The sequence below is a fragment of the Nilaparvata lugens genome, chromosome 3 (genome assembly GCF_014356525.2).
Source record: "Nilaparvata lugens isolate BPH chromosome 3, ASM1435652v1, whole genome shotgun sequence".
Lineage (NCBI taxonomy): Eukaryota > Metazoa > Arthropoda > Insecta > Hemiptera > Delphacidae > Nilaparvata > Nilaparvata lugens.
The window spans coordinates 88,413,981-88,439,895 of NC_052506.1; the positions used below are offsets into that span (position 1 = coordinate 88,413,981).

The 25,915-nt window shown below is 35.3% G+C and overlaps 1 protein-coding gene across 2 annotated transcripts; it reads left to right on the forward strand.

Annotated features, from left to right (window-relative positions):
* The first annotated feature begins 245 nt into the window (after positions 1–245).
* Positions 246–25,915, forward strand: LOC111043332. Of its 2 annotated transcripts, none has more exons than XM_022328248.2 (8): positions 246–431; positions 4,020–4,405; positions 9,963–10,299; positions 15,238–15,438; positions 15,844–16,055; positions 16,803–16,957; positions 20,574–20,923; positions 24,435–25,915. In XM_022328248.2, the coding sequence occupies exons 2-8, from the start codon at positions 4,077–4,079 to the stop codon at positions 24,738–24,740; spliced, it is 1,890 nt and encodes a 629-aa protein (XP_022183940.2). In that variant the 5' UTR covers positions 246–431; positions 4,020–4,076; the 3' UTR covers positions 24,741–25,915. The 2 variants fall into 2 exon arrangements, with proteins under 2 accessions (XP_022183940.2, XP_022183939.2); XM_022328247.2 differs by having other exon boundaries at positions 251–494.

Here is a 25,915-nt window from a genome sequence, read left to right on the forward strand (position 1 = left end):
GTTAGCTTCAGTCAGAAATATTGATACAATAATAAAATGTCTGTATTGAGCTTACATTTTATTTTGAATCCATTCATATAATTTATCATATTGTATTTTATATATCTCAGTTATTTACAATATTATACAGAATATTCACTGTTTAAGTTTGTAGTCTAAATAAATTTTGTGTCTGCCATGATGTTTGTAATGACGTCATGAGACATTCTCGATATTCGCTCCATTGCAACAACGTTCATTCCTTAGATCGCTCAACGCTTATTCACTTTCTCTTGCATAGCGAATGGTGCATTAATTGCAATAACGGTGTGCCATCTTTGCATTTTTTGATCTGAAAGTTTGAAAATTTTCAACTACAGAAGCGTGTTGCTTTCAACCGTTTTGGTTGCATTCTAATACTGTTTTAATTCAGTAATTTATTATAATTTTTGGTAAGTGAATCTTTAAACTAAAACGTTTGCATTTGCAACCGTTAGTTCGTCTTCCGGTGATTGGTGAGTAATGTAGCTTTTTTACATTGAAAACAAGAAAACTTATAGGCTATAATTAAGTTTATTTAATTGTTTTTCCATTAAAAATTGGAGATGAGCAAAAAGTTTCATTTTAAAGTTATTAAACTTAGACAGGAATAATACTTTGTCTTTTATCTGCACAGCTTCGCTACCAAATGACGCCTTGTTGCCAAGTAAATTGAAGTGAAAAGACAAGTCTATTATTTTATGTGCTATTCAAAAACTCACAATTTGAACAACCTAAAATGAAGTAAATTTTTAGAGAGAAGTCAAATCAACAAAAATTCAACAACAGGTTAACAGGTAAATAGTATGCTGAACTTGAAAAATTGCATACACTGGTGTGTACAACACCCCAGAGCAACAATTTTCTTCACTGACTGAGCACACTGACGGTCAATGCCAATAAGGCAAATACTTCAGAAAAATGCAATTTGATTTTACATATGTGTAAAATATGCCAAGAGCCTAATTTGTTTAATAAGAGAGAACTTATTCAGTATGGTAGGCTACATCCCAGTGTTAGGTTATATTCAAAGGTTAACTTAAATCCTGTTATATTGACAAAGCTTTGGTCGAGTTTTTCATTTTTAATGAAGAGTTTGAAAAGATAAAAATTCCAAAACTTGGATTGGGACTTGAACAAAAAATTCTAATTCCAAAAATTTTGAACATGTGATACATGAAATAATACCGATTTGAAGCGCTGAGAAGAATGAGCCCAATTTGAACCTGATCCGATAAAGTAAAGCTAGATTGAATTTCAAGGTAAAATTTCCGAAAAAAGGGCCGCCATCTTGAAACGGGGATGAATTTAAAAATTTTAAATATATAGCCTACGTTTCTGCGCCTTGTTCTAAAGTACTTATTGTATACCAAAATTTATCCAAATCGGTCCATAACTGCAGATACAAACAACAGACAAAGGCCGATTGACTTGAAACATAGAAATTAATTTGGTCAAAAATTTGATAACAATTAGAGTAAAGGGGGTAAAAATTGATAACAAACTTAAGGCCATTCCACACAGCACGTGGCGTGCGTGGCTGGACGCACGCCACGCTAGCCACATGCCAATTCACACCGCCACGACTGTTGCGATGCTATACCGGCCACGTTTCCCGTCAGTATGCAGGAAGATGTCAACTCCGACGGTCTCGTGGTGTGAATCTGGATTTTCTTGTGGCTTACCTTGGTTTGATGACTCCAACAGCAGCAGTAGTAATGATAATGAGCAGATTTTATTGTATTCGGTGACAGCACGGGACCAGTGGGTACATCCAATCAATAAAAAAAGGAAGACCTATCGCGAATTCCATCATTTAATGCGCGACCTTGAGGCTGACAATGATAGTATACGTTCTATACGATAGTATACGTCTAGTACACATTCTGCGCATGCTCGGACAAAAACGTGGCCGGACACGTTTGAAAAGATCTCTCAGAGAGAGAACGGTAGCCACGCGTGGCTAGTATAGCAAACGTTGCCGCGTGGCCGTGGCTGCTATGTGAATTGCTTCATTTGATTAGCTGGGAAGCGATGTTTTGAAAAGTAGCTAGCGTGCGTCCAGCCACGCACGCCACGTGCTGTGTGGAATGGCCTTTATCTGTTGTTCCTCTGGAATTTGTTTTCATGTAGATGAAACAACAATTAGCGCATTCTTTAATTTAGAAACTTCTAATTTTAAATGAAAAACCTAACCTAACTTTTATGTGCTCACTATCTTGTTATTTAATGTAGCATTTCAGCCCGCCAACTCTAACCTATAACCTTACTATTCTGCGAGCACAGTTCTAATAATAAGAATTATTATTTTTTAGTCTAGCACTTTTAGAAGTCAAGTATAGTGTAAGTATAAATTATGTAGAGAACTCTCAACATAACGTTTCTTAGGCTATGATAAACATTGGATGCACATTTGCGCAAGTAATTTTATTTTGAAATAGAAACAAAATTTGGAAATAGCTATAAAAACTGAATATGACTTATTTGTCGCTGCTCACACTGATCGCCACTAGCAGATGCAAGCAACGTAAGCCACCAAGCTATAGGTTATAGCAAGCTTGCACTTGTTGGCGTTGAGTGTGAGCAGCAACATACAAGTCACAACGTGTTTCCATGTCTCTTTCCAAATTTTGTTTAAACTGTCTGCACGCGTACGCCACCCATTTACTTTTGCAAATGTGCATCTAATGTGATCATAGTCTCACCTTCCAAGTCCCGATTTACTTGAAAATTGGTCACAATCTAGGTCTATAGACTATAGCTTCGTGGTGAATCGCTGCAGGTTGTCGGTTCAATCCCAGCCGGAGTCAATATTTTTTTTGCTTAGAATTTTTAAATCCAATAAAAATTAGTATCCATGTAATTTGGTTGAATATTGTAGTTTTCACCCGTCCCAGAGCATGGATAGGTACAGACTTCTACTGAGTGGGATAGTTTGAACCTGACGTAGAAGAGTAAGTAGGTCCACTGCAGCCTGCTGCGATTCACCACGAAGCTATAGTCTACAGACCTAGATTGTGACCAGATTTACTTGAAAATCTACTGCATGCTAAAATACGAAATAAAAGGTTGTCGGTTCAATCCCAGCCGGAGTCAATATTTTTTTTGCTTAGAATTTTTAAATCCAATAAAAATTAGTATCCATGTAATTTGGTTGAATATTGTAGTTTTCACCCGTCCCAGAGCATGGATACAGACTTCTACTGAGTGGGATAGTTTGAACCTGTCGTAGAAGAGTAGGTCCACTGCAGCCTGCTGCGATTCACCACGAAGCTATAGTCTATAGACCTAGATTGTGACCAGACCTACCGTTTCAGATAGTTTCCATTCACCCTCGAAATCGGTTTCTAGAGATAAATTATAACCCTCAACGTAATCCCTAAGTTACTTATTGTACTGTGCATTTTATCAATGAGTAAACACTCTCATAACCAATGCTATTCTTTTTCTACCCGACCGGACAGACTTCGTTGGTTAGTACCCTCAAGTATGTTATAATATACAGAGGTTACATTGAGTTTTCAATAGATGACTATAATATATAGGTAGAGTGAATGCAAGAGTAACGCTATTATAGTCACACATCACACAACTGAAGAAAACTACAACTAAAGTCCGAAAAATGTTACTTTTTACACGACTCTTTCTCGAAGACAGTGAGGCCCGATGCTCTTTCCTTCACTAATCACTCCCACTACCTAACAGCATTCATTTTGTGTTAGCATCCAATTGTGCGCAGTAAGCTTACTCCTCTCCACAACTCTGTCCATGCTAAAACTGTGGAAGGAGAAATCGGTTTCCCCTTCATGTTAAAAGTAATATCTGTCGGACTATAGATTGCTTTCACGTATGGACCCTTTTTAATCATGTATTTTTTGACCTTGTATGCATTTAGAGAATCTATTCATCAGCTAGAACAACACATACGATTGTGGTTAAACAGTTGAGTGCATGTGAATAGTACAGAAACATCTTAGTTAACAAATTTATGTATTTTTCAGAACTGGTGTCAATTTAAACGGAAGGAGGCGATCCTTCACGCCCATGAGAGGCTAGAAATGGATAAGAAACCAGTGGTAGGCGGCATGAGCCAACGAGAGGGACAACTGTACTCAGATGGAAACGGCTTCTTCTACAGAGTCAAGCAGAATCGATCCTACGCTAAATGGGCGCTATTTTGTCACAACTCTTCTTGTCCAGGAACGGCTGATCTTTTGAACCCAAACAGTGTCGACAATGATAAGTGCATCGTCCATAAGGCACCTCATAATTGTCAGCCCAATAAACGTTTGTTGGAAGTGATCGAGTTGAAGAAAAGAATCATGCAGAGGTGTCGAGACGAAGATACAAATCTCAGACAAATCTTCAATGAAGAAATGGCGAAGAGGTGAGCTCATCTACTATAGCTTGATTAATTTTTTTACTTCTGTCCAATTACATTCCTTTAGAATTTGAAATTGTACTTACTACCATAACCAGGTTTCATATTATTAATGGTCGAACAATCTAAGAATTTGTTTTCAATTTTCAGTAACTCCTCTTAAAATCTTTTGAGATATGCAATTAATGACGTTTTGAAATTGTACTTACTACCATATCAGGTTTCATATTATTAATGGTCAAGCAATCTACTAAGAATTTGTTTTAAATTTTCAGTTATTACACTCAAGATTCTTAGAGATATGTAATTAATGACGTTTTTACAGAGTGGGTTGAGTGCGTGTTGCTCAAGAAACACCTTTGATGTGTGTTTGGTAGTCTACGGTATATACATGGCTTTATCTCCATATATTCTTCAATGTTGTTTTCCATCACGAACAGCTTATTATTAAATCACTTTTTTGTTATTAAAAAGAACGACTAGAAGTCAATTTCTTCAATAGATGAATTTATTCACTTACTGTGACAACGATATCTTTCATCAGGCCCGCTGTTTGTCACAGGTTGTCAACCAGGAAGTTTAGTTTAGCTTAGTTTAATTTTCGTCATATAACACTACAGAATCAAACAAAGCTTAGCAGTATATGACACGTCAAAAATATTGAGTATAGTACTCGAAAAAGTAATAATAAAGAGGAAAAAATGAAATTAGAACATACAAAGGAGTTATAAATATGATTGCAAAAAAATGCCTACACGCGCCAACAGTTGAAGCTTTCCTCTAAACTGTACGGAGATGCATCGATCAATTTAGCTTTTATTGCATTTTTAAACCTTTCTGAGCTTTCAATACATTTTATTTCAGTAGGAAGACAGTTACAAGCTCTTAGTCCGCTATAATGTGACCCTTTATCTAAGCTTGCTGTTCTGTGTTGCGGGTACTGAAGATGAACTATTTGGTTTCAAAGATGGTATACCTACCTGCCGAAATATCTCGTCACAGTACGTGTATAAATTAATTTACTGAATAAAATGGGTTTTTAATCAACCAACTATATACCTTATTCCTGAACACTTGGAATGGTGCATCTATTAGATCATGTGGCAATTTATTAAACATTTTCACTCCAATTAAAACATAACTATTCTGTGACTTACCCAGTCTACAGAAAGGTGCATCGATATGTCTATTTCTCCTAGTATTATGAGAGTGTATATTACTTCTTAGATGATGTTTAGACAGGTTGTTTTTTGTGTATATGAGAACAGTAAATATGTAAAGGTTTATTATGGTCAATATTCTTGTTTCAACAAATAATGGTTTGCAGTGAGCCAATCTGTCAGAGTTTGTAATAATCCTGATAACTTTTTTCTGAATTAATAGAAGATCCTGCACGTGTGCGCTATTTCCCCAGAATAGAAGCCCATATGAAATAATACTCTGGAAGAACGCAAAATATGCAGACCTCACATATGACTTGGGGACGTAGTTCATCAAGTTTCTCAATAAGTAGACAACTCTGGACAGTTTAACACTGACATATCTGATATGTGGCTCCCATGTCAATTTGCCATCAACAAAAATACCCAAAAATTTTACACTACCAGTATCCAAATTGTTCTCCACAGGTGATTTTCTCAAACTAAAAAGATTTTCTTGGGTCTTACTCTCGTTTAGCAAAAAACCATTAGCTCTGAACCAAATTGAAACTTGTGATAAGGTGTTCTCAGCAACAGCTTGAAGGTCATTAAAGTTTGTGCAAACATTGAAAAATGTTGCATCGTCCGCATACAGTATGGAATGGGTATTCACACAGAGTGGCAAATCATTTATCATTAAAATAAACAATAAAGGCCCCAAAACTGACCCCTGTGGCACGCCACGCTTTATTTCATTTGTCTGAGATTTTTCTTTGCCAATGCATACTATTTGTCTGCGGTCGCTAAGGAATGACTCGAAAATGTTCCCAACCTTTCTTTCAATAATCCCATAATAAACCAGCTTACTCAGAAGCACATCATGATCCACGCAATCGAATGCTCGACTGAGGTCACATAGGGTAGCCTGAGCATAATTTCTCTCTTCAAAAGCCCTAAGCACCTGCTTCATTATGTCATCAATTGCATGGATAGTTGATTTACCCTTTCTGAATCCAAACTGTGCATCTGAGAGTATATTATGTTCTTTTAAGTAATTACAGACTTGGCTATGGATAATAGATTCTAAGACTTTCGATAAAATCGGAGTGAGGGATATTGGACGGTAACTAGATGCACTATTTTTGTCTCCCTTTTTATAGATAGGAACTACTCTCGACAATTTTAGTACTCTTGGAAATACACCTTCAATCAAACACCTGTTTATGCAATAAGTAAGAGGAAACGCTAAACAATCAATAATATTTTTAAGCATATTACTAGAGAGACCATAGATATCCAAACTGTCTGAAGATTTCAAATTTTTAACTATATTCAAAATTGTTTCTTGGCTAACCTCTTTGAAGATGAGATTTTCCTGTCGAGTTTGATTGTTACCATACCGAGTTAAAAGCTCTATTGCCGTCTCACTAGGCCTTATAATACTATCACATATTTCACTAACAGATTGTATACAGAAATTATTAAATTCATCTGGAGATATTCTTATGGACTCCTTATGTTTACTGTTGGCAACAGAATTTATTACATTCCATGCTGCCTTACATTTATTGTTTGAAGATTGAATATTTAACAAGTTATGCTCTTTCTTAGCATTATTTACAGCGAACTTATAATTTCTTCTGGATGTCAAGAACCTAGATTTCAACTCATCTGTTCCATAAATTCTATACATATAGGAATGCAATTCTAATTCATTTTTCATAGCTGCAAGTTGAGTAGTATACCATGCATTATTATTTTTAACATTACGCACACGAGAATTGACTTTGGACTTATGCATAGGAATATTAGATTCGAATAGATTCAATACAACATTGAAAAATTTATCAAAGACTACATCAGCTGAGCAATGTTTATTATTATTGAGCAACCTTTTCCAGTCATAACTTTTGAGAGCATTTTTAAAATTGAGAAATTTATTTTTTGTCATTGGTCTTGTGATGACAAACTTGGGCTCTCCACACTCACTGCTTGGTAACATTGAGCTAGCTCTATTCATTTTCAACCAAACTGAGTCATGATCCGAAAAAGCAAAAGAAGTTACATCCGAGCAAATTATATTCCTATCTACATTTGTAAATATATTGTCAAGACAGGCATCCTTTCTAGTTGCCTTACAGTTTGTAAAATTATAATTGAATTGTCTTAACAGATTTTTTAATTCTTTAGAAGTGCGTGTGTCTCTCGTAACATCAAAAGCCGCATTAGTATCTCCACCTACAATTATACTGTGATTTTTCCATCTAGGATTTAGGAAAAAATGGAACATATCTTCTAGTTTTTCTAAAAATATTTGTTGATCACCGTTGGGTGATCGATAAAGAGTTATTACAACAATTTTTAATTCTCTTAAATAGACAGCTGCTGCCTCAAAGTGGAGCTCACTACAAAAAGAAACTAAATCTAATCTGCTACATTTATCCACCAATGTTTTATTAATATAAATTGCCACACCACCATGAATATGTTGTTTCCTGTGGAAGCTATTCAGAAGTTGGAAATCATCTAATTTTTATGGAAATGAATTTCGTCTTCCTGGCACCAGTGTTCATTCAAACATATTATCATCAAACATATTATCATTAGCAAACTCGTTCAAAACTACATGTTTCCCTCTGATACCCTGAATATTGAGATATCCCACTTTAAATTCTGCAGTATTTCGAGTATTATTACTTTTTTTCTGTACACCAACATCACCATGAGACAGAACGCTACCTCCAGCTTGAATATTCATTTTGAAAGATCCAGCTACATTATTTTTATCAAGTTCTAAACTAAGCATTGGGTCTATCAATCTATCAGGGTTTGATTGGTAGTTGTTGGGTCCACCTCTAAAAAAGAATCAAACTGGTATTGCACCGGACACGATTCACACATTTTACCCTGCTTAGAAGCAAGCTTATGTACTACATCAACAATTCTGCCACACACATATTTTTTCCCTAACGAGCTCAAGTGAAGGCCATGAGAGGTGTGAAACCTTCTACCTATGTTTGTAATGTTCACAAATGTCACATTCTTAAAATATTTACATACATTAAAGTTCTCTTTATTCGCCTTTTGAATTTCTTTATTAACGGCAGACCAGCTGGGTAGATCGTGTCTGTGTGGTACCGAGAAAACAATTACGTTTGCCGCTCGTCGATTCTGTAGGTCTCGCAGTTTCTGTCGAAGAGATACGTGAAATTCCTTCCTTTCGTTGCAGGCAATATCATTCGCACCTCCCAGAAACACAGTGACATCATTTTCGTCCAGCTCTCCAGATTCCACTGGTTAGACCTACTCGTACCGGTATAAATAATATTGAAAAGTTATTTCAGAATTAATCCATTGAAATTACTCATTTTTAAATAGGATTTCTATTTTTCTATTATTTTTAAAAGAAATTGGAATAGAATACCTACCAAATAACTCAATTTATGCTGCTTTGAAATTCAGATTGTTGTATCACAGCTTTTTAAATTAGCCGCCATTTCAGGTTTGAATAAAAATCTGATCTGTCATGAAAGCAAATTTTTGAATCAAATTATGAAAATAGTTATTTGTGCAACTAGTGCGCAAAGTGGCAGTTTGCTGCACCGAAAGAAACGTTTACGCACAAGCCGTAGGCGAGTGCGGAATAATTGCACGAACTTTGCGCGAAACATGCACGAACTTTGCGCATGTATTTCACATTAAATTTTTCCTACAGTTACCATTGAATATGAAAAGTGGGTAATTATGGGTAAAATTCCCTGAAATCCATCAAATGTTTTTCTGTGCAATTTTATTATTAATAAAACCCTTGATTTATTTAAAATTGAATAATAATAATTAAATTATAATGATTAGTAATTCAATTGAAAATTTATCTGACTCTTGAAGGGGGTTTATCTTATGTAAGCATTGAAATGACTATAATCAAGGCACATAATGGCAAGGCGGCAACGCCGTTCTCCACTGCCATTATAACGTGGACGTCACTATACCACAGTCAGTGTTACCAACTTAATTTTGATTTTCCTGCACTGGTGCTCCATATAACCTACTAACTATTTTGCGTTGTCATGCTGCAAATCTGGAGTACGCAAAGTAATACTTTGCGCACTAGTGCGGAAAAGTGATTCTTTGCGGCCTGCAATCAGTGCAGAAATGGTCACTTTTCAAGGTATCTGTAGGAAAAATATATTTTCTTGATCAATTTGACATTAAATTGATTATTTTATCAAGGAAATGATAATTATTATTAGATTAAATTTAATGGGATGAATTGAGTAACAGCTGTGTACAGTCAGTGGCAAAATGGAGAGACTTGGCAACGTTTTTCTCCTATCTTTCTTCACTGCCATTACAACGTGGACCTCACTATAGTAAGATTAATCATTTGTAATTTATGTAACAAATTTATTTATTTTTTTCAGTGACGAAGAAGTGGCTTCTTTCCTTTCATGGGAAGGGATAGAGAGTAATATGTTCAGGGCCAGAAATAAGGAAGGAAACCCTCCGGAACCTGAATCAGTGGACGCCTTTGTCTTGGCACTTGACGATTCAGAACGGTTCAACGATGTCTATGAACAAACCTATCTGAGCGGAGTGGTAGAAGACGGAGAAGATATTGCTGTCATCTTCATGGTTAAGCCGTTGTCGACCCCGTTCACAGAAGCCACTGACCTATATCTTGATGCTTCGTTCACGTGTGTACCTAAGGCTCCTAAATTCGAACGGCTGTTGAGTTTGATGGCCGTTCATGAAGGATTCGTAAGTACCATTCTAACCAAAAACTAACAGTCAACTTCATCAATTTTTACACGTTACAAAGAAATTAGTTTGTGAAATTGGTCAGATCACATGGCTTCATTTGTTAATTTTGCTGGCAGCGCTACATTTCAGGGGTTTCCTCTGTGCAAAATATCAAAGAACATCTTCATTTCAACATTTTCATTTGAAATTCATTTTGCTACTCACAGTTTTACATAGTATACATTTCTTTCGTTAGAGCTCAATTATATTCATAGAGAAACTTGGAAATCGGTTGACACGATAAAAGTCCAATTGTTTTTGTATTTTTCACCAAGCTATGCATCTATCTTTATACTGAAAACCGTACTTATAATCTATTCTCAAATGAATTATGAAATGGTATCAGTATTTATAGACGTTGCTTCAGAATAAATAAAGTCATTGCTCAGTCAAATCAAAATATAGCTTAATTGAATCCTCACTTGGGAATATCGCTGTAATTTTCAAATTTATGATACAGTCATTCAGGGCCGGTTTCTGAGCTCGGGATCTATAAGCTCTGGACTTACAGAGTCCAGGACTAAAATAAGCGCTCGGGTCTAAATCGACTTTCTGAGTCACGGGTTTATCTCCTAAACTCCGGGGTCTATTAAGTTCTCGACTTATTTGAGTCCAGGAGACATGAGGGAAATTCACAATATTATATTGTTGTTATTTTGGCAATAGGAGACAGCTAATTGAAGCGGACTTATTCAAATGAGCATGCTCTCCAAACTTTTTGAAAATACGTCTCGATTTATTTGTAGGCCTATTCAAAGCAAAATCTAACATTTTGAAACATGAATGAATAAACATTTCATTTTATGTTATGCTAAAAAAACAAATCGTTTTGATTATACAATTGAAAATTGTATAATTTTTCAAGTTTTATTTTAACGAATTTAAAACGTTATTCGTTTTGATCATTGATCCTTGCGAGTGATTCTGGAATATAAATTTCAGTAGGCTATTGATATTTGGTTTGAGAAAAACTGGAATAATTTATTATTGTTGTATTATTAATATGTTGAATATAAGATTGATTAATAACATTCATTTTAGGTTATGTCACAGTCGTAGAATTAGGTTAGTTTTTTACTCATAATTCTGATGGTGGAACCTTATTTTAACTTGCAAACTATAAATTATCAATTTAGATAAATAATTTACGTATTCCAAGACATTTAGACTATTTGGCTATTAATTTACTCCAAAACAATAATGAGATGTGTTTGCTCAGTTTAAGTCCAGAACTTAATTTTAAAACCTACCTCAGTTGAGGGTTTAAAATCACGCTGTTTCAAGTTCTGGACTTAACGATTTTTTATAAATCCTTGTCTCGGAAAGAGGTGAGAATCTAATTCAAGTCCTGGACTAGAGTTAAACCTTTCACTCAGAAATCGAAATTGCAAACTCCAGGGTCCAACGTGATTTCTAAACTCCAGGGTCTGCTTGAATCCTTGACTACATTAACGCTCTGACTCGGAAAGCCAATTTTCTGACTCCAGAGTTTAAAGCCAGTTAAAGTCTAGAACTTTTCAGCTAAATCCCGAGCTCGGAAACCGGCCCTTAGTATACCGAGATCTGGAATTTGTTATATCTCTTTCAAGCACAGCAGACGTTAAATTTACATTCAAATTGCTCCAGAATGAGATGAGGTGTTTTAAGAGGTGTTCCTTTCAAAGTCATTCATTGTGAACTAAGTAATATATGCTGTGACACATTGGCTACTCACTTGAACTATAGTGAGATTTTTGTTATCAAGTCAGTGGAAATGATAATAGAACGACATAATCTCTTTTTCCACCACCTTCAAGATAGCTAAGATTCAACTTATCCCTATATATCATATTATATATTAACTTTTGCGTCTTTTCAATAGATACATCTTTTTCATAATGCATTAATAAATTGTAATAACAGAGATTGAATATCAGGGTCGTTCATACTTATTCCCGCCTAGTGTACAAACGGTGTACAGTTAGAAAAGGATAGTGCTTTTGCTTTGTCCAATGAAATACAAGGATAGCAAACCAATGTTAATCATGTGCTGACGTTATGACATGAATCTCACTATAGACCCTTATCGCTCTGCTACAACACTGCTTTAACTGAATATCACGTATTCGAAGAAATTACACTATGCTGCCTCATCTTGTCATAAAGGACCACTGTGATCTTGAGGCTCACATATTCACTATCAGAACAATACTGCAGAAATGCTATGAATTCAATATTCCTGTCCACCAGTTATTCATAGACTACAAGCAAGCATATGATAGTGTAGACAGGACGTATATGCTAGAAACACTCTGCATACTGGAGATTCCACATAAGTTGGTGCACCTTGTGAGCATGACATTGACAGGAACCAAAAGCAAAGTTAGTATCGCTGGTCAAAGTTCTCGAGAGTTCGGCATTGAGAGGGGTCTGAGACAGGGAGATACTCTGTCAGGCACTCTGTTTAACCTTGTCTTGGAAAGAGCAGTCAGAAATATAGGTTTAAATGCTGGAGGTACACTGCTTACTAGAATGGCACAGTGGCTAGCATACGCAGATGATGTAGACATCTTAGCCCGAAGGGAGGAGGATCTGATTGAAAGTTTTAGAAAATTGGAGGAAGAGTAAAAAAAAGCAGGTTTGGCAGTCAATGGAAGTAAGACTGTGTACATGAGGATGGCTAGAGACCAGAGAAGGATACCTGAAGAGCTCGCACTGGAAGGACATCGTTTTAAAAAAGTAGAATGTTTTAATTATCTTGGATCCCTGATCACTAACAAAAATGAAAATCAAATGGAAATCAAAGAGAGATTGAAAGCTGGAAATAGGGCATACTTCAGCCTACAGACAATCCTTAGATCAAGGCTGTTAAGCTGGAGCAGTAAAATTGAAATTTATAGGACAGTTCTGCGACCAGTGGTGATGTATGCTTGTGAAACATGGGTGTTGACAAGTTGTGATAAGATGCTGTTGAATCGATGGGAGAGAAAAATCCTGAGAAGAATTTATGGGCCAGTGTTAGAGGCTGATAGGTGGCGACTCAGAAAAAATGATGAGCTCTATAATCTGTATGGGCAACCGAGCATTGTTACTGAAATTAGAAGAGCACGTATTCGTTGGTTGGGCCATGTTGAACGTATGCCAGAAACCCGTACAGCGCGTATGTCTCTGTATCAGCAACCAGGGGGACAAAGAAAGCGTGGCCGACCACGCAAGAGATGGTTGGACGACGTGGAGGCAGACCTTCAATCCTTGGGCGTGAGAAGGTGGAGGCAGCGAGCACAGGACAGAGATGCATGGAAAAGGCTTGTGGAGGAGGCCAAGGCTCTTCAAGGGCCGTAGAGTCAATGAGTAGTAGTAGTAGATCTTGAGGCTCGCGGTGAACTGTATTTAGTGCTCTTTGAAATCAAATCAATTTATTCTCACAATTTACAAATAATACAGTACAGTTACAATACATTTATATATCCCCTTATGTTGTGAGAGTCTCACATGTAGGCTTAAGCCTGTGTTTGTGAGGGCATGGCGTAATTCGCTGAATTTAAAAGTTATGAAAAGTGTGAAAAGTTATGGATATGTAAGTTATGAACTAAGTTACGAAAATTAATATTATATTGAACTAAATTTGAGAAAAATACAGATTAAAAACTATGATATGAATAAATGTTGATATTATAGAAAGAAAACAAATAATTGACTGCAGAAACAGCCAGTTATAATATTAATATGACTAAAAAATTAGTAAAACTAAAAAGATAGATACACTATAGCAATGCAATTAAATACTAAGTTATAAAGAATTTTTCAAAACCTAAAATGAATGATGGTGATGACGATGGACGATTCTAATCAAAAACATTTAATATTATAACAGTAAACAACACTGACTACAAAAAAACACTATGGGACTTGGATTCCGAAGGACCACAGACAAGATTACCAAGTTTCACATTCTCTACCTATATACAGAGAGAAGCATGCGTTCAGACTCCTCTTGGTCACTTATAATCAACCACTTTCCAACAATTTTCAATTTTATTTTATTCACGTATCATACAATTTTAACAACACAATTACAATTATAAAATGAATATTAGAACCCACATAGAATATTACGTCCGTGTGTGGGAGCAGTTCTTAAGATTAGCTGTGTTACAATAAAAAATATTGGGCTATAAGTATAAGATACATACGGTAAATGAAATAAAAATAAATTATATTTAATATATTTTTAGGATTAATTATATAAAAAAATCAATTTAAATTTGAGAAGGAAGAAAAGATAGATCAATTGCAAGAAAATTAGACAATCTGCTTGTAATAATACCTATTTTTATAATTTATTAATAATGTCGCTTATACTGGCGTGACAACAAGTCGCTTATACTGGCAGCGTGATCTGTAATTTTTAAATGCTTTGAGATAGTCCGGTATGTTTCTAAGTATCATGTGTGACAGGTAGTGAATATTAGTTGTTGACTATGTTTTATTTAATCTTGGAGTCTGTATATTGTTTTTATGTGATGCTCTGGTGGGGTATCTATGATCTTATTGTATTGTTAAAAATTTGGTTATGGTGAGAGTGCATGTAAATTAAGGCAGACCTTACAAATAGCTGCCTTACGTTGAACACTTCAAAGTCCTCATATAATTCTTTAGTGTGACATCTGGGACCTCTCTGCAATGCGACCCTCAAGATAGAATTTTGAGAAACGTTTAAAGGCTTAAGAACAGTTTTATAGCATTCTTCCCCCCCCCCCCCACGCAATTATTCCCCACTGCAACATTGACTGTACATAATTATGCAAAATATACATTTCTAAGCTCCTGTACATTAAGTATATCCTGTATAGTTAAGTCCATGAAACAGAAATATTGCTTTACGATTTTGAAATGTTTGTTCTAAATGTTTTGCAGGCGTTTCCAGTTGTTTTTTGCCTAATGACAAAGGGAAGCGGTTCCTTGTATGACCAGATTTTCGCACATTTGAAAGAGAATTTGCCTGATCTGTCGCCGAAGCATTTCATTGGTGATGCATTCAATCCTGTATTGAAAGATGCTGTTTCAAAATCATTTCCGTTGACCAAATTTATTGGAAGTTTCTATCATTATGGACAGGTATGCATTGTTTTAGCCTACTTTTTCATTATTTTTATCAAACTGTTTATGCTGATTTATTTATCTCATAATAAAAGATGTTAGCGTACCAGATTTCTTCATATATTTCCTTCCATAATACTAATATGGTTACATAATGCTAATGGTAAATCTCCAAGTTTTAACATTCAGTCCAGTTGTATTGCCACTCTCTTGTAACAAGTGAATAACAAATCAGTCCTCATGTTATTTCAATATTGAAAATTTAATTTTTGGTGAGTTGATTGATTTTAATCTATAAAAAATTACACCAATGAAATATGACATGTTAATTCAATATCTTATGTTCTTCTACATTATTTCAGAGTATATGTTATGTTCAATAATCTTATGTTCAATATCTTATGTTCTTCTACATTATTTCAGAGTATATTGCAGAAGATGCAGAAACTTGGGTTGCTACAATTATTCAAAGCCAACATGGGTTTCAATAAGGTGGCTTATATGACAGTAGCACTTGCCCATTTGCCACCTGAGAAGGTCGAAGACGGATTAAAATGCGTGGAGAAATTCTTTCATACCCAAGACCTCGAAAAAATTCCATCCAATGAAAACGCCAAAATAAAAAAATTCTTCAGGTATTTTGTCTCTTTTGTCTCTTCAGCCATTCTTGAACGAATTTGAATTTGATCATATCATTCATAGAATGAATACTTATTATTATATAATAATAATTATCAGATGCTAATTATTAACTTTTGATTTTCGTTTAATAATTATCAATCATATAATAATTTTTAGGGACGAGAGTTTTATTCCTGTTTCTCGGATGTCCGTTGAATTAATAAATAAAATGAATAGAATTCTATTGCCAATAAACAAAACATTTTATGAGCAACGACAAATTCACAAGTTGTATTAAGTTGAGAAGCACAAGGACACATTATTTCTGTTTTCAGTTACCTTCATAGAATGTCTATGAAATACACTCATACAATTCATGAGGACTGAAATAAAACTATTTGTTGACCATAATATTCGAATGAGAGATGTATAATGTGTTGTATATATATCGTGAAGTGAATTCGTATGGCTCTTGTTGGTGGGCAGTCCCCACCTCGCCTGAATATATATCATTTTTGGGCCTTACGAATGTCATGCTTCAGCCTGGACCGACAGTTCAACGTGCCCATCCGATACCATGCTCTTTTTGGGCCTCAGACTATCATACTTCAGTCGGGACCGTCAGTTCAAAGTGTCCATCCGATATCATGCTGTGGGCGTATTAACTTGATATTCTATTGCTAATGTCCATGCTATTCTCTGTATATTTTATATTTCAATTGCAGTGTGTAACTAGCAAATTATTTTTAATTGAACTGTAGGTATGTGAGGACGCACTGGATTGGTGAAGTGGGCGTCGATCAGTTTTCGGTGCACGGACAACAGGAGAGGACCGGAGACTGCCATGAGCAATTGCATAGGCGACTTCTCCTTCCTCTTGGCAAACAGTCTAGTCCCAACATTTGGACTTTCCAAAGTAAGTGCAACAATCACTTGATATTACGCAGTCACGCATTTATCTTCGCTGTGAAAATTGCATCCTCGCCTACTTAACGCTGAGTGGCTCAGTTGGACTTGTTACCTGCTCTCACTCTCAACTTCGTTACGAGTCGATCGATCGTTCTTGATCCTGAAAGTTGAAGCTAAACTTGAAACAATGTGCCAGCATTAATTTATGTGCCAACACATAATCCGACAGGGACAATACTCGTATTATACAGGGTGCGGCAGCTACGATTAAGCATTTTTTAGGAGTAATAAAAAGTGACTCAGGATATATAATGGAAACATGTTTTTATTTTCTGAAGCGGTTCAATATACCATTTTATATTACTTAGTTTTTGAAAATTATGTCCTGAAGATGGCGACCGTTAGCATCAATACATTGTTGAAGGCGATCTCTGAAGTTTTCAGCAGCTCTTGCACACATATCGCGGGGAATGGCATTCACTTCGTCAATAATCCGCTGTTTCAACATTGCTAGAGTGTGAGGGCGGCCTTTGAAAACCCTTTCCTTCAGATATCCCCAAAGAAAAAAGTCGCAAATGCTCAGATCTGGTGACCGCGCAGGCCACCCAACATCACCTCTCAAAGAGACTAGGCGTCCCGGAAACATCTCTCTCAAAACGTCTAGTGAAATTCGAGCTGTGTGAGCAGTAGCTCCATCTTGTTGGAACCACAAATCCGCCAGCCCGTGTTCTTCAACCATCTCTTCTAATTTGGGTTGCAGAAAGTTGCAAACATAACGTTGGGAATTCACTGTACTACCAGTTTCCTCCATCTGCCGAATCCATGACCGAATTGTGTTTGCATTCGGAACGGCGTTGTTGCGTGGAATGTTGAACTGTCGTCGAAAAGCTCGTTGTGTAGCGATCACAGATTTATTGTTCTCATAATAAGCGCGAACGGCAAAACCACGATGAGCACCGGTCCAAATCATGTTGGCTACTGAAATGGGGTTAACTAAGAAACAAAAACAGACCATGTGGAAATTTGTAACTTTATCACAGCTGATGTGACAATGGAAACAAACTGCTTAATCGTTCCTGCCGCACCTTGTATATACGCTATAATGAGCGTATACTATACTAGCTATATTGAGAGAAAAATACACTTGATACATGAAAATCATTAATGAAACCTTAAATTCTATTTGGAGATATTTCGGAAGCCGTTCTTCCACGTATTCTAAAGCAGGCTATGGCACCCTGCCTGGATTAATTGAATAAATTATGTGCTTAACATTAATTATCAAAATTAATGTGCTAACTTTAAATAAATAAATTCAAATATTTCTTTCAATCGTGGAAATATTTTTGGTGTAATAATATTTTCGGTGTATAATTCATGCTTTCACTTCCTTTTATCCGAACAAGTTTCGGTTTGAAATGAACAATGAACTGAGGACCGTGACATCAGTGTAGTGGGAATGTGACTTAACATTGTCAACTCATATTTTGGTTTATCGTAATTTGGTTCATAAGCCTATAGGATCAATATAGCCATATTAATAGAGAGAAATATAAACTTGATACATTAAAAACATTGATGAAACCTTCCATTCTATTAGGAGATATTCCGGAAGTTGTGTTTCCATGTATTTGATATCAAGCTATATATTACTGAAGGAGAAAGAACAGCTTTTGAAGTATTTTCATATTATAAAAGTGCAGGTTTGATTAATGTTTTTCATCCACAAGGTGTACTTTCTCTTTTAATTAGTATGTATAATCATAGAGAAACAATAGCATAAGTAGATATCCCATGGTATAGGGCGTTTATGTCGCAACTTTTACTGTTATCTCAAACCGATTACTGTTGATTATTGTCGAATTTTACTGTTTTGTTGGGGTGAGAGTGTATGAACGGAGCAATATGAGAGACTACCAGTGTCACACAACTTCACGCGAAAGAATTACATGAACTATCGGTTTGAGATAACAGTAAAAGTTGCGACATTATCGCCCTATACCATGGGATATCTACTTATGTTATTGTTTCTCTATGGTATAATATTACAAGATATGTTAGATGTTGTATTCTTGTTACATCTACTGTGAAGATTGAAACTGTATTATAATTACTTTGAGTATCTTTTACATTCTCATTAAAATTAATGCTAGGTTAATACAAAACCGCTTACTTGCTGTCTGGTAATGGGGAGGGGATCATAACAGATGAATATCTGTTCTCGAACCACCGAGAAATTATTGTTAAGCTTTTAATTCTGTCAGCAGAGCGCGTCTCACGCAGTCAACCTTTCAGAGGGATAACCAAGAGCACAGTGCTCATCTAATCTGTCAGGATAACTACTCTCTCACAAACAACATCGAAGAATCATGTTTAGAAAGCTAGATTTTCTTGTCGATCTATCTTTAAAATATCAAGAATCATGACAGTTCCTACTCTATATTTATCACTTGGCTATCTTTGCTTACAAGTCACATGACAGTTGGACCACAGGCTCCCACATTCACAATCACTTCACTAGTTCGAGTAATGTTGTAAGAGTTGAGCATCACCGAACACGATTTTATAAGCTGATTACTGAGCACATGAGTAGGAAGGTTTACAATTCATTGCCAACCCAGTTGAAAGAAGCGCAGTCACTTGGCCTATTCAAAAAGAGGACCAAGGACTGGCTTATTAATGAATATTTTATTTATTTATTTATATTTTTTACAAAGAAACACTGATTGGGAGAGAAAAACTAAGGATACTCCTTGTACTATTTCTCTCCAAAATTTAAATAACATTTTAAAAGTCCAAAATAGGGTTATGATTTTACTTTACTAAAATTTAGTTCATTTTCACTCAAAAACAACGAAAACAAAGATTTTTAAATTTTGACGGTTGAAAACAGAATAAAAAACAAAAATATCACACTCAAATCACCATTAGGCCTAATTGAAACTTTTTTGAGTAATTTAACAAAATTTAGAGCCAGAAAAAACACAACTCACTATTCAGCACAGATGATTGAAACAGAAATCAATATCCATATAGTTGGCAAGCTATAGTAAGATAGAGCTACTTTTTCTTTTGAGAATTGTTGACTGTATCAGGCTAGCCGCATACCAGTAAGACAAGACACATGATCAGACACAATACTTGACATAGTTGCTTATGACGCAACTCACACTGATTAGTCATTGCAATTAGACATGTCTTCATGAGCAGCTAAGTGAAGTATTGTGACTAAACGAGTCTGATCATGTCTTGTCTTGTCTTGACTAACTGGTGTGCGCCTAGCCTAAGTGTTTGAGAGCTTTGTATTTTCTTCTTTCTTTGTTGTTATTTTTGCTGTTACAGAAATATAATACGAATGTCAATGATAGGAATGTTGAATTTTGCATAGTTATAAATTATTAATGCATATTGTTTGCATTACGTTTGTGTAACTGATGTTATTTTATAATTATTAATGACAGGTATAAATGAATAAAAAAGACACAAGAACCTTGACTCAAAAATTGTGTTTGAAGCCTTTCGACAATGACACGATAAATTAATGAGTTTGAACTTCAACTTGCTCATTTTTCAGAGTTGATTGGAGTTATTTATAACCGAATTCAATGTTGTTTGTCTTTCAGGGAATCTGGTGAGTATCGCGCGACAGTCTGTGAGTGATTTCATGCAGCTGAACACAGACCCAATGGTGCGGCAATATCGGAGGATAAAGTGGCTGCTGCTTGACTCGAAAATCCGGACGTCTGTGTTGAAACTGAAATCGAGCGTCATCTCAGTATCGCAGTTTCTGTCGGACGTGTCCTCTAAGTGCACAATGCATCTGCAGCCAGTGGCCGAGACCGGCAGCGATGATGAAGACGACGGCTGCAATGATAATGATAATGATGATGATTATTGTCCTGATAATAGTGATCAAGAAATTGTGACGACTAAGAAGGAGAATAAGAATGAAGTGACTGCAACAGGTCGTACGGTAAGTTTATATGGTTATTCACTAAAGAAATTTATGATTTCATGAATTCATTTTATATTCATTACACTGTTCTGCAATATTAGAACTTAAGTAATATAGAAATTTCGTTGAAAGAATATTTTCCAGGTGGTAAATTCATTTAGTTAATTTAGAATAGTCTTTTATTAACTTGAAAGCATACCATAATACAGTATTCACTTCATTGGTAAAGACTACTCTTTTCTACAAATATAACATCAATGTACCCGGTTTTCAACGTTATTTTATTGCTCATAACATGTTTCGACTATGAATATCATAATGTAATCTCACTTTAATACTCGAAAAATTCTTAATCTCACTTTAAATCACATTAATAGTCGGAACATGTTGTGAGCAATAAAATTAAGTTGAAAACAGGGTACTTTGATTTTTAATTGTTATGTAGATACGAGTAGCCCTTACCAAGAAAGTGAATACTATGTGGATGCTTTTTACATGTTTCGGCTATTAATTTCATGATGTTTTCTCACTTGAAATATTACTTTACGCAACAAGTCCGGTAACGATAATTTACCGCTTAAGTATGATTGTTTCAGCCCGAAACGTAGTTGAGGGCAGAATTATCATACGAATGCGGTAAATACGTTACCGTACAAGTTACGTACAATATTTTTTCATACTTATCTGAGAAAGAATAATATTGCTGAGAAACAGAAACCATTACCTGCTGCTGCTCGAGCTACTGCATTCTATAAACATTACCTAGCCCGTAGCGCCTAGTTAATAACAGACAGACCCTTCGAGCTCAAATAAAATAATAAAGGCCTAAATTGTAAGATTTCAGATGAGTTCTTATAACTTGATACTCCTTAAATGAGTTCTTAAATTATTTGAGTTAGTATATTAATTACTCAGATGTTATTAGGACTCAGTAGAGTCCCAACATACTCGACTGTAAAGAGAACATAATATAATATTATGATCTCTTTACAGTATAGTATGCTGTAATGAAAATCACATGTTTTCTTGTTCTGCAAACAGCTGTTTACCGGCTTGATTTAATGCATGCAGCTACAGTTGCAGTTGCAACAGCTGCAATTGAGCAAGTATGACAAAAATTACATTAATGGTCGAAACATTTTATGAAAAATCAAATAACGTTGAAAGGAGGATACTTTTACTCTTATCTTCTATGTGCATACATACTGGTTTGGAAACATCAGGCTTTGACAGACCAAACTGTTTCCAATCCAGAAATACAGATTCATGGCTGATTTGACAAGAAATTCGTGCGTTGTCTTCTGTGAATGGGTGGAAATTTAAACATGAATCATCGGCAAATAACTTTTCATTAATAAATAATATTTTTGCTCATTTCTACTGGTTTACTGCAAGAAATTAATTCTTTGCTGAAAACCTTTTGTTAAGTTCCAGTATATCGTTTGTCACGCCCACAAATAGGATAATTTCTAGTCAGTAAAATTTAATCCAATGTCATTCAACTAACAAACTATACAATCAACTTTGAAAGAATCAATTTTCATTCATCAGAGCCTCAATCAGTTAAGATTTATATCTTTTATTGCCAATAAACATATACAATGCAGTAATAGGCAAAAGTCACAATACAAACAATACAATAATAGTAACAAAATCATAACACTGGCGGAAATAACAATACAATAAAAGTTGAAAAGTGACAATACAACCAATAACTGAACCAACCGAATACAGTCATACAAAAAAGCAACAGACAAAACTGACTAAAACACTCAACATTGTACCATAAGTGTAACATTATCACAATATAGCTTATTTTATGAACCAGATACATACAAACTCTACTCTGCTAGACATTGATAACAATATCACATTCATAAAACTCTTGCACCGTATAGAAGGACTTAGATGTAATCCACTTGCTAACTAGCATCTTGAAACGACCAACTGGAAGCGCTCTAATTTCTAGCAGCAGCCTGTTGAATAATTTTATTTGCTGGAAATAATGGCTTTTGTAAGTTGTAAAATAGCATGTAGAGCAGACTGCCCACATACTTTTCTACTTATTTTCTTCTCCCCTTCCATTCTTAACCTCTTATTTTTGTAAGTAACTACCTTCCTATTATGCCAGCGCCACTCTCTCGCCAAGTTGCTTGCCAAGCAGTTCGCTGTATGGTCAAAGTGAAGGCGAGCGGTGACGTAGTAGTCATCCACACTCTCGCGCTCGTTTTCATTTGTATGCACTTGGCAAGAATGTGGAAGCGACATTAGATGGGAAACCATAGTTGGATGGATAATTTTACTCATTTAATTCTATTCAGCACACCCCACGATGAAGCTTGTAATTTTGTATTCGTCATTTACTGTATTTTTGCAAATGCAATTCAAAATGGCGGCTAAAATAACGAAAATGTTGTCAAAAACAGGATTTTTCGCGATTTTCTCGAAAAAGGCTCCAACGATTTTGATCAAATTCATACCTAGAATAGTCATTAATAAGCTCTATCAACTGCCACATCTGTCCCATAGTCCCATATCTGTAAAAATTTCAGGAGCTTCGCTCCATCTATGCAAAGTTTGATTTTGGATTCCCAATTATCAGGCTTCTGATACAATTCAAACAAAAAATCTCAAGTGGAAAAGATTGAGCTTGAAAATCTCTACAATTAATGTGATAATCCAATTGCAAACTGTTGGCAACTGTTGATTCTATTAAATGATTCACTATGAAGAGATAGCAGACCTCGTATGTCTCCAGCGTTATTGTCCTGTCACCAGCTGGCTCAGATCGTTGTTTATAAGTAGACTTGAGATGCGCGTGAACACTAGCATCAGGTGATCAATTCTCATAACGGCAAGGAAAGTTGTATAAGTGCGCCACACCAGATTTTTTATTTTTATTGTGTGTTTGAACAATAATTGAATTTAATTATAATGCGGTATTAATTTATGGCAATGCTTTTATGTACTCTGGTAAGATTCAATTTCAAACATAGTTGGGAATAAAGATCCCAAACAAATAACGTTCATTTTCAAATTATTAATTTTTAATCAAATTTTTCAAATTATTCGTAATCAAATTGATTATAGACATGGTTGACACATATCATAGCCACCTCTAATACAAGGTCGTGGCCTACAATATTGCAAAGTCGCAGTGTAGGCCCAGAATCGAATACATGATTGGTGAAAAAGATAAAAAAAATACCAGCTGATCTTTTTCACCAATCATGTATTCGATTCTAGGCCTACACTGCGATGTTGCAATATCGTAGGCCAGGGCCTTTTATTAGAGGTGGCTATGCACATATTCTTCCATTAAAAATAAGCGAGCTGAAATAATCCCTGCAGAGGCCATACAATGCAGGGCACATTATGAAAAAATAATTGAAGGATGTAAAACCGGAAATCCTACTCAAATGTGGAATACTACTTTCCCGTGACTTCAAAATTTTTAAGTGTTCCATCTTTGAAATATCATTTTTTTTCATTCAGGACTTGATGATCAAATTATGTTTTGTTGTTTCAGAAAACACGTGGCGGACTGAGTGGTCTGAAAAGACGTTTATTATTGAACGACGATGGTTCGCCGTCACCGCAGAACAACAAGAAGCCATGCACTGAACAACCTGCCGCCGAAGTCGATGCCTGTGAGAAGTTCGGCAAAAATGTGGCCAGCAAGCTGAGGATCATGACCAAACATCAGCGGTTGGTTGCGGAGAAGATCATCAACGACACTCTCTTCTTTGGTGAGCTGGATAAGCTGACGCTGCAATTCGCCACGCAGTATGGATCATCACTACAAGACTTGGATGATGCCTCTACCGCTGACTAACTCACAGGAAGTATAGTAAAATTCCATTCACTCTACCACATAAAGCATATTCATGTACAAAGTAACCACCCTAGAAAGGGGCTAAAAAGTTGAAGAAACTATTCTTCATAGTGCCACATGATTTTTTAAAAATTTATAGGAGATCATTATTATCATGTTTCTATTGGCGAATGAAGCATGAGGATCTTTTGAGAAAAAACATGTAAATTCCAATCTCCGCATCATTCATAAATTGGAATTTGCACTGGTCAATTGACCAGAGGACAATTTCTTTATTACTTCTACGTAACATTTTCCCTCACTAGTCATTTTATGTCCCATTCAGAAAGAGAATGAAATTGCAGTATTATGGTTAATGATTCTAGTTTAAAAAAAGCTAAACTATCTTCAAAATAGAACTATTTTAGTAAATTGGATGAATTTATATGACATACTGGACATCTATTATTCATTTATGGAGACAATAGGTAGCCCCATTCTGTCTCCTCTACAAGTACATCATACAATTTAATTCAAATTCAGATTTTTTGTATCAAAATATGTTACAGTACCAAAATGTGTTACAATGAAAAGTCACATAGAATTTCATTCTATTTGATTGAATAATGTCAATCATTTCTGTACTCGAAAGCTAACCTTCTCCTGTTCAATGAACTAGATAGGCTGGTACCCTAACCAATTAAAGAAAGTTTATTTGTGGGAAACTCAGTGTGAAGTTTTACATCTTCAACTGACTTTATTCGATATTATTTAATGCTGTATTAAATTACATTGATATTAAAGTATAATTCAGCAATATTCAAATTGGAAAAGTAATAATCTATGAACAGAAAATATTTTTTTATAAATTTGTGATAGTGATTCGTGATAGTCTTGAATCAACTGGTGGAAATATCCTTGATAAAATGTTATTTTCTCTTACCCTCACACTATAATACAAAAATGAAAACTAAAAATTGTTTTACCACAATTAGATATCATAAAATAATCTGTTTTCATTATATGTACCATAATTATTACTCATACTCTATAGATTTTTCATTAAAGTTTTATATAAACTAAAAATCAATCGTTCATTTTTTGTAAATAACGACCTCAGCTCTATAAAAGTTGTGGTATACCGTAATGCTTAGAATGGTATTATATTTGCTCAGAGATCAAGGTTCCTCTTTTGC